The sequence below is a fragment of the Cannabis sativa genome, chromosome 9 (assembly GCF_029168945.1).
Source record: "Cannabis sativa cultivar Pink pepper isolate KNU-18-1 chromosome 9, ASM2916894v1, whole genome shotgun sequence".
Lineage (NCBI taxonomy): Eukaryota > Viridiplantae > Streptophyta > Magnoliopsida > Rosales > Cannabaceae > Cannabis > Cannabis sativa.
Window position 1 is genome coordinate 51,608,205 of NC_083609.1, and position 9,915 is coordinate 51,618,119.

Consider the following 9,915-nt stretch of genomic DNA (forward strand, 5'->3'; position numbering starts at 1 on the left):
AATACAAAAAAGGAAAAAAAAATTACAAAAATACTTTGGGCCGGCCCATTAAACATTTATACAGTCCACATACAAATATTTACAAAAATACCACATGCACTAAGCCTTGAGCTGTACTGAGCGAACAATGAAGATGAAAATACGCGCTCGTTTCAAAACCGCAAAGCAACCAAAATGAAACCAAAATTAGAAAAATACAACCATTAATTCTGGCAAAATCAACTGGAAAAGAATACCTGCAATGATCTAAACTGAAAATGACGAAAAAAAAATCAGAAAAACTGTGAAGAAACTGAAATTACACATTTGTTTTCTGTTTTATTCGATCAAAACAACTCCCCCTAATATCGAAATCCAGATTCATGAAATGTAGATCTGTAACAAACAGATCTGGACCTCCCACCAAATTCAAAACAATGTATGATGTGAAATTTTTTAAAAAAACCTCATGAATAATACATCTACGTTATATACAGTTACATTTTGATTTATTTTTTGTTTTGGTTGCCTTATAGTTGCATTATCGTTTTATGATAGTTTATATATTATGCAAGAATTTAATTTGATGGAGACTAAGAAATAGTAGTTATACATAGTAAGTTTTGTGCAAATAGTTGCATATTAATTTTATAGTGAAATAACATATGCAAGTAGCAAAACTATAATAAAACTACAAAACAACTGTATGCAAGTGCAAATAGTTGCCTTATAGTTGCATTATCGTTTTATGATAGTTTATATATTATGCAAGAATTTAATTTGATGGGGACTAAGAAATAGTAGTTATACATAGTAAGTTTTGTGCAAATAGTTGCATATTAATTTTATAGTGAAATAACATATGCAAGTAGCAAAACTATAATAAAACTACAAAACAACTGTATACAAACTAAAATACAGGAAAAACTCTTTGAACATCAACATCCATGATAAATCTCATTGTTACCCATTGATGATATAAAAATGGACAGGAAACAACTAGATAAAAAACATATTAAAAAAAATACATACAGAAGGTGTAAAATTTCAAATATGGGAGAAAACCAAAAAGAAACCAAAAACAAACCTCGGTTCGAACATCAGCACCAACATTATCTTTTTTCCCAGAAACGTTGACAATGAAATCTCTGCACACTTTTCTCTAATATTGTTGCACGTGAATGTTGTATATCATCAGTTTTTTCAATAGCAATGCTATATATGTTCATCACTCTTTCAATAGTGATTTTTATTGACTTAATTAGACACACTAACATGCGTGTTTTTAATTTGTACAAATAATATTAGACTGATTTTGAGATATTTCAAAAATAAAATCTTAGAATCGTGGTGCTGTTGGTATTGGTATACCTAATTTCCTAATATCTACTATATATGTTGACAATAATATCATTGTGTACGTCTCAAAAATCTTCACTACGTGTGCATATCATATATGTATATATATAGTTCTCCCTTGATTGATAGAAGTCAATCCTAGACCTAAGCAACAATATATAAGAAACTAGCTTTACAATTAAAAATTAAAAATAAAAAAAAAGAAGAATTGTTATGGAAAAAAAATTAAAAATTAAAAATTGAAAATAAAATTAAAAATAAAAAATTAAAAACTGAAATAAAATTAAAAATAAAAAATTAAAAATGAAATAAAATTAAAAATAAAAAGAAAAGAAGAATTGTTATGGAAAAAAAAATTAAAAATTAAATAGCTGAAATAAAATTAAAAATAAAAAATTAAAAACTGAAATAAAATTAAAAATAAAAAGAAAAGAATAAAAAAAGAGAGTGAAATGATGAATTGATTGATAGAAAATGAAAAAAGAGATGGAAGAGAGTAGGATTTGATTGATGATGGATGTAATGATGGCTAAGTGGTATTTGTGTAATAAAACCAACTTTGTAAGTAAAAATGTAGACATAGGCGTGTATGAGTAATTGTGTAATAAATTGTGTAAAATGGATTTTTCATGTAAAAATTTCTTAATTATTTAGTGATAGTCCAAACTACAAAAACTGCATAAACCACACCGCACCGCACCATTTTTCGCGATGCAATTTTTGCAAGTTTTTAGTTTCGCGGTGCGGGTGCAGTTTGGGAAATTGAAAAAATCGCATGTGTGGGTTGGTTGAAAAAATAATCAAAAACGGCACCACCCGCACCTCGAACACCCACAGTAACTTGCTCTATTTTTTTTTTTTTTGGGTTAATTTCACAAATGCACAAAAACAACAAAAATACAGTTTCACGGAATTTTAAACATTTTTACGATTTTTTTGATTTTATTTACATAAAATACGGTCTTTTTTATGTTGAAATTTTGTTCATTTGTTGTTAATTTTTTGTTGTTATTTTGATGTTATTTTGATGTTACTTTTATGTTGTTTTTTGTTAATTTTATGTTGTTTTCGTGTTATTTTTTGGAAAACCGTAAAAATATAAAAAAACATTCTTTGAACGTAAATGTGTAAATATTTTACAAAAAATGGTTTCATATGTAATTATTCTTTTTTTTATATATAATTTGTGTAATTTGCTCTCAGTTGTTTTTGGCTCATCTCTGCCTAAAACCCCGAAAAACCTCATTCTTCTTTCTCTTCTTCTTCTTCTTCTTCTTACTCAACACTGTCCAATGGCGTCGGTTTCACCAGTTCTCCGACAATGGACTCGTGAAGGACGACGAATTGACAAGCAACAACTGGGTTGGTTGGTTCGAACCATGAGGAACCATTTACCAGATCATATTCAGGTGTGGCTTTTGTGCATATACCATCTCTGAGACTAGTGTGCATTTATCAGGTATGGCTTTTGTAGTGGGTTGCCAACTCTGAACCTAATTATCATGTACCTTTTGTGTTTTCCTTTACAGATATCTATGTGGATGACAGACAGTAGGTTCCTTACAAAATCCTTTCAGTACTGTTCCGTGACGAGACCCTTTGGTGCTAACCTACGGTCTGCTCTTGCCATTTCTAGGGTTATCAATACCCACTCCCTCTCCTACTCCACTGAAGCCATATCCTCATCTTCGCCTTTGACTAACTCTCTGTACCATCGGATTTCACGGTTGGGTGATCCCAAGATTTCCATGATCCCAGTGCTCGAACAGTGGGTGGAAGAAGGTAGAGATGTCAGGCAATCTGAGCTCCAGAAAATCATCAAGCAACTCCGTAAATACCGTCGCTATACACAGGCTCTCCAGGTATATTTGTAACTTGTATTAAGTCTAGTTTCATTTAGTTTTCTTTAGTGAAGATAATGATGGGAATTTATTTCTGTTCTTAGGTATCATTTTATTGTGAATCTTTCTTTTCTTTTCTTTTTTTTCTGGAATAATGATTTTTGTTTTAGGACCAGACAAACATATCGATTATGAATAGAGGAACACCAGATTCAGTTCAAACTCTTTTAAATTAAGTATTGGCAAACCTTTTGAGAAAAATAGCCATTTGGGGAAAATATTTGTGTTTTTTGTTCCACATTTAAAACTTAGGTATAGCGTATCGGTAATGAAATGAAAATGTGCTTTGTAGAATGAAGTCTCAATATAAAATTACCTCAGAAGGATTATAGATAATTATATCATGATGTCAACGAGTAAGGCTACTATTTTGTTTAGAGTATCTACTCGGAGGCTGCTTAAGTACTTGTATTATTTTCAATATGCTAAGTTTTCGGGTTTTCTGTCCTTGGAGGTTTCTAGTGTATACAGAATATTTTAATCTTACCCTTCCTTCACTCATATCAAACACAGCCTTAATAATTTAACTTTAACTTTAACTCGTTTCCATCTTCTTGCCTTAACAAACATTGATGTTTGAGGTTGTATCTTAAGATGTGCTGGTTGATAAAGTTTTTACTTGTGCATCTTTCACCCTAGACCTAATGGCTGTGAGTTTCAGAGTGGTATTCTTTTGAGTATTACTTTCAGTTGATAAAATTTAATTTCCTCATTTGCATATGTGAATTTGTGGCATGATAAATTTGGGTCAATAACTTTTCTTTGTAAAAGGGTAATCATTCAAACATGTCATTGTCACTAGTAATACATTGTGAGCTTAAGTTATAAATCTGACACTGTCATTTTTCAGGTATCAGAATGGATGAGTGAAGCAAACTTTGGGCCTTCATCCGGAGACATAGCTATACGTTTGGATTTGATTTCAAAAGTTTATGGCCTAGAGAGGGCAGAGGAGTACTTTTATAGCATCCCAGAGTCTTCCAGAATTAATAAGATTCATGGCTCTCTGTTAAATTGTTATGCTGAGAATAAATCCTTAGAAAAAGCAGAGGACCATTTCCAGAAAATGAAGGAGATGGACTTCATCGAAACTGCATTGACTTATAATGTTATGCTAAGCCTCTATTCTCGGATGGGCAAGCATGATAAACTAAAGAGTCTAATACAAGAGATGAAACAAAATGGAATCGAGTTTGACAAGTTCACATTAAACATTCAGTTGAATGCTTGTGCTGTTACATCAAACATAGAAGAAATGGAGAAGCTTTTACTGATGATGGAAACTGATCATCAAGCAGCGTTGGACTTCCATTCTTATTTCATTGCTGCAAATGGGTACCTGAAAGCTGGCTATCCCGAAAAGGCGTGGATGAAGCTTAGGAGATCAGAGCAAGTGATTGATAACAAAGAAAAGAAGATTGCTTATGAACACCTCCTCACACTATATGCTGCTGCAGGGAGAAAGGATGAAGTTTATCGCGTTTGGAATCTTTACAAGAACTTAGGGAGAGTCTATAACTCTGGATATCTTTCCGTGTTAAGCTCGCTAGTGAAGCTTGATGACATTGATGGGATGGAGAAAATCTTTGAGGAGTGGGAATCTGTAAACACATTATTTGACAATAGGATTGCAAGTGTGCTGATTAGTGCTTATTGCAAGAAAGGTCTTTTGGAGAAAGCTTTTGTTAGTGTGGAACGGCTTTTTACAAGTAGTGGAAAGGAGCCTGATGCCGGCTTATGGCAGTGCCTTTCAACTCAATGCTGTATAGATGGTGAGATGGCAAAGGCAGTGGAAAGCATGAGGAAAGCCATTTTGACCGGTGGGCCAAGATGGAAGGTAAACCGTACCACCTTTAGTGCATGTCTTGAATACTTGAAAAATGAGGGGAACCTGAAAGGTGCACATGAGATTTTGGGGTTACTACACCAACGTGGTTTTTGCCCAGATGATATCCGTAGTAGATTAGAAGAATACTTAAATAGTGATATAAATTCAGGGGCCCTTAATGCAATGCTAGGAGATGATAAGAAGGAAGAGAATGATGATGCTATAGATCGATAAATGAATAAGCGAATTAATGAGAAGATGCTGTTATAGTGAATAACTAACAAGCACTGTAATTATAGTCAATATGAACACCATATGATTGGTGTAATCAGCTGTCACCACGGCAGTTGTTTTACTTATTTCACTGTGGCTCTTTGTTACTTTGTTTTTCTTAAAACACTAGAATGGGAGATTGGAACTTGTAATCGCAAGGACGGTTCTAGGCTATGCTTATGATATGACTACTACTACTACTACTGATAAATAGTATGATTTTACATTCACAGCAATTAATTTAAAAGGCAGATTTGTACCATGTGTCTTCAAATAGTACTTTGAATTTAAATATTAATTAAATTTTATCTATTCGATTATATTGAGTTCTAAATTCAAATTTAATCATATAATTTCATATAATTGAGTTTAGGGTACAATTTCAAATTAATCAAATTTGAGTTCAAGTTTTAAAACGTAAGCGCATGAGAGAGAGGGTGACTAATGACCAAGGTTGGCGGCTTCAGGGTCTTGGTGGGTTCCTCGGATCTCTATCATAGGTGGCCGGTGGTGGCTCGCTTAAATGGTAGTTGAGCCGCCCAAAGAAAGTGGTTGTGTGTGTGTGGGTTGAGTCTAGAGAGAGGCAGAAACAACAATTATTTGCTTTTGGCGTTCCATACGAAAGCAATGTATTCGATCATAATTATAGACTCATGTTGGACGATTCATAAGATCACTTTAAGCTATAAAATTGTTAATTTCTTCATATTTTAATGGGTGTTGTTTCTTAACATTTTTAGTATTTTTTTTTATCGTTTTATGAATTTTTTAGGTTTTGAAAGTAACTTGAATTTTATGAGTGAAAATTAATGGATTTATTATTTTTATGACTAGGTGATGTTGGAGGATGAAAAAACTCACCAAAATAATATTTTCCTAGAGTTTTGAAAATCCATGAAGTCCCAAAACTTGAGATTTGGCACTGTAGCGAAGGTTAGAGGTTCGTCGCAACGAACAAATGAGAAGCTTGCTTGCAGGGCGTTGTGGCCGCGGCGAAGAGAAAGGCTTGCCGCGGCGAGGAAGCTGTGGCCGCAGCCAAGGGAGAGGCTCGCCGCGGCGAGGACACGATTCTAGCGTTTTAAAATTTTATCTTAGAAAATTGTAGATTTTTGAGGGGATATATAAAGGACTTTTAGGGTTCGATTTTTAGCACTTTTGAAACTGCATTTTTGAAGGAGACACTCAGAGAGAGAGAGAGAGAAAGAGAAGAAGTAGGAGATTGTGACACCAATTGTTCATCATCATTGTTTATTTTCTTCTCCTTAATCTTGCACTTTTTATTATGATTTTCATTATATAAGTTCAAAGTAGTTCCTTTTTCGTTAGGTGTTATCTCAAAACCCAAGACATGAATTCTTAATTTCAATGATGAACGTTGTTTCGTTAGTTTCTAATATATTGAATTGGTTATATTTTTTATTCTCAATGCCATGATTGTTGTTTTAATCTTATTTATAGGATCACAAAATTAAGTTTTGTTTCAATCTATTATCAACTTAGGATTATGTTAACTTAGAAACCTTCCCTGGCGACCTGGACACCAATGTTTGACACGTGGCAAGAAGAATGACATCACGGAGTTGAGTAGACCTGAGTCATAGTAGTTGACTTGGCAAGGGACCCTAGTTGGGAGCTCTGAGATGAAAGTTTAGACTTCAATAACTTGAATCTAACTCACAACTTACTTCTCGAAAGCCAACTTGAGCACATAGGATTTCACATGGCGCCCATGTTGACATTCTCAACTAGGGTTTTAATTTCCTGGACCGTTTTAGTGCAAATGGGCCAAACTTTGCATGGAAACATTAACTATACATACTACAAACATATTTGAGGCATCAAAATCATATTTGGAGCAAGTTCATTTTTTAGCACCCGGAGCAACCGGTCCTGGGCACCCCAGCGCCCAAGTTGACAATTTGTCAATCTGTGCACCTTCCAAGTATTCGATCCATGATTAGACTTTTTCATCTTCTTTGTCTTCATCAAAAATGAGGAAATATGTACTTTCAGTGAAGAAACAATACTTCCTGGGTACCAAAAGCAAGGCCCAGTGCCCATGTTGAAACCTGGGGCTGGCCCAAGGCCTAGGCTGACATTTTGTCAACCTGGGCCAATTCTGATGATATTTTTTTAGAACTCTTCTGAGCATCTTCATTTTTCTTCAAAAAATATTATGATTCAACTATTTTTGGGGACCAAATGGAACATCTAAAGGGCCATAACTGGGACCCAGCGCTCAAGTTGAAACCTGGCGCTGGGCCCAGCACCCAGGTTAACATATCCTCAGCCTATATGTCAACCTAGGCTGCTTCCAATAAAGTTCTCAAAAAAGTGTTTCGAGCATTTTTTTTATTGGGGATTATTTTACCAGGATCTAGATTTACTAACAAGCATGTTCATTAACACCCTAAATATGAATTCTCTAAAATAATAAAATTAAACACATATAAAGTTAAGAAACCTTACATTGATTGCAGCAGAATTAAATGTCTCCTTCCACTTAAATCTCTAACCCTTGTTCCTTTCTGTCGCAGAGTATTATCAAGATTTGAGCCCAATTCTCCTTGTGGTGTTGGATTCTTCACGGTCTTACACACTATGATTGAGTACTAGACTTGCTATGGGTGAGCATGTACTCTTTCACTATGAGGCTCAAAAATATGAAGAAGAGGAAGGGAGAAGGGTTCGAATTCTATAGAAGGAGGTTCTCAGGTTTCTAGTTGTCTGACAGAGAAAGAAAACTAGAATAACAGGGTGGATAGAATGAGAACCATCTTATTCCTTTTATAGGATTTCTCCTAGGGTTATATTTAAATTAGGGATAAATTAAGGAATACCTCTTTTTTGTATCAATTAATCAAAAATACCCTCAAATTAAATTTCATTAAAATGTACCCACTTTTATGAGTGAGTTGCCCAATATACCCTCACCCTCAAATTAAGTCTAGTGCATAATTTACATTAACTTAAGGGGTATAATGGAGACATCATCTATAAAAAGTGAGTATATCTTAAATAATATGAAAATAAACGTAAAAATTAAAACAAGTAAAGTAAAGTGGATATACAATGTAATTTTCTCTTTAAATCATATGGCATTGAAAAATGATAAAAATTGGCAAAAATTCACCTTGTGGCCGACTAGAAGATGGGCCCCACTAAATTAGAATTTTGCTATTTTTATTCAACAATTTATCCTTTTCTTTCACAAATGCCATATTTTCTAATTTCAATCCTTTAAATGTCAAAACTATTTATTTAATAATTAAAATTAATTATCAAATAAAATTGTCATTTAATTTATTTAATAATTAGACTTAATAAAGTATCTTAATTAGCAAATAAACCCTAAAAATTCTTTTCTTCACAATCAAGCCCAAACTTAGTTAAAATTTCATAAATAAGACATAGTCTAATTTTAGAATTATAATTGATTAATTAAAACCAATTAACTGAGTCTTACAAGCAATATTGTCTCAACTACTGTGGGGACCATGGGCCTATATAATCAAGCTTCCAATAAGTAGATTTAGAATTTACCAAGTAAATTCTCTAACTTTTTAATTCCTCCTTGCACTAGATTTGGAATTGCACTCTTAATTATATAGAGCGCTCTATAAGTTCCATGATATAGATACGCTATGAAATTATCCATGGTTCTAATCCCAATATTCAAAGATCCTCTATAGATTATTTACATTGAGTAGGGATAAATTTACCGTTCAACCCCTCAATGTATTTTATCCTTAAAACACTTAGCTTCCTATAAATAATATTTCAGTAAACTAATATAATTACTAAAATAAGATCTCTTCCATTTATCTCTATTAAGCCAAACTCGAAGGAAATTATCATTTCACTTCTATGTCCAGATAGAAGCTATAGATTCTGTATATATGATTAGCGCTCCCACTAAATTGCACTAAATTGCGCTCCCACTAAAATCATCATTATATGCTCCAAAACTTTATGTCATAGTAACCGATAAAGTTTACTTACACCTTGGATAAGTGTTATTTCATTTTTAGTGTATTGATAAAGTATGCTAATATCGGATGTATGGAGCATATATTGGACTGGACCGATATTGAATTTTGTAAAGATATTATAAACTTATCGTTGTATCTTTTTAAGTCAATATCACTTGGCTGATCTTAGATAAAAAGATCTTAATCTTGATATGGTTAGGTTCAATTTCAAGAGTGTTATTATGTTCTTAGAGTTGTTTGTTAAAGCTTAACAATTGGTTCGGGCAACACATACATCTTGAGAACATGATAGTACAATTGAGTGAGAGCGCTAATTATAGATATGGAATCTATAACTTCTATCTAGATATAGAAGTGAAATTGTGATTTCCTTCGAGCTAGGCTTGATAGAGATAAATGGAAGAACTCTTATTTCAGTAATTATATTAGTTTACTAAAATATCATAAATAAGAAGCTAAGTGTTCTAAGGATTAATATATTGAGGGGTAGAACGGTAAATTTATCCCTACTCGATGTAAATCATCTATAGAGGATCTTTGATTATTTGGATTAGAACAATAGGTAATTCATAGTGTATCTATA

General features: G+C 33.1%; 1 protein-coding gene across 1 annotated transcript; it reads left to right on the forward strand.

Annotated features, from left to right (window-relative positions):
- Positions 1-2,536: 2,536 nt before the first annotated feature.
- On the forward strand, positions 2,537-5,602 carry LOC115723026 (pentatricopeptide repeat-containing protein At2g20710, mitochondrial). Its single transcript, XM_030652423.2, has 3 exons — positions 2,537-2,747; positions 2,868-3,200; positions 4,090-5,602. Exons 1-3 carry the CDS (start codon positions 2,631-2,633, stop codon positions 5,299-5,301), a joined length of 1,662 nt encoding a protein of 553 aa, XP_030508283.2. The 5' UTR covers positions 2,537-2,630; the 3' UTR covers positions 5,302-5,602.
- The last annotated feature ends 4,313 nt before the right edge of the window (positions 5,603-9,915 follow it).

Coding starts and splice junctions, on each gene's coding strand:
- LOC115723026 (XM_030652423.2), top strand. CDS start 2,631: ATGGCGTCGGTTTCACCAGTTCTCCGACAATGGACTCGTGAAGGACGA. Junction 2,748..2,867: donor ATTTACCAGATCATATTCAG/GTGTGGCTTTTG, acceptor TTTCCTTTACAG/ATATCTATGTGGATGACAGA. Junction 3,201..4,089: donor GCTATACACAGGCTCTCCAG/GTATATTTGTAA, acceptor GTCATTTTTCAG/GTATCAGAATGGATGAGTGA.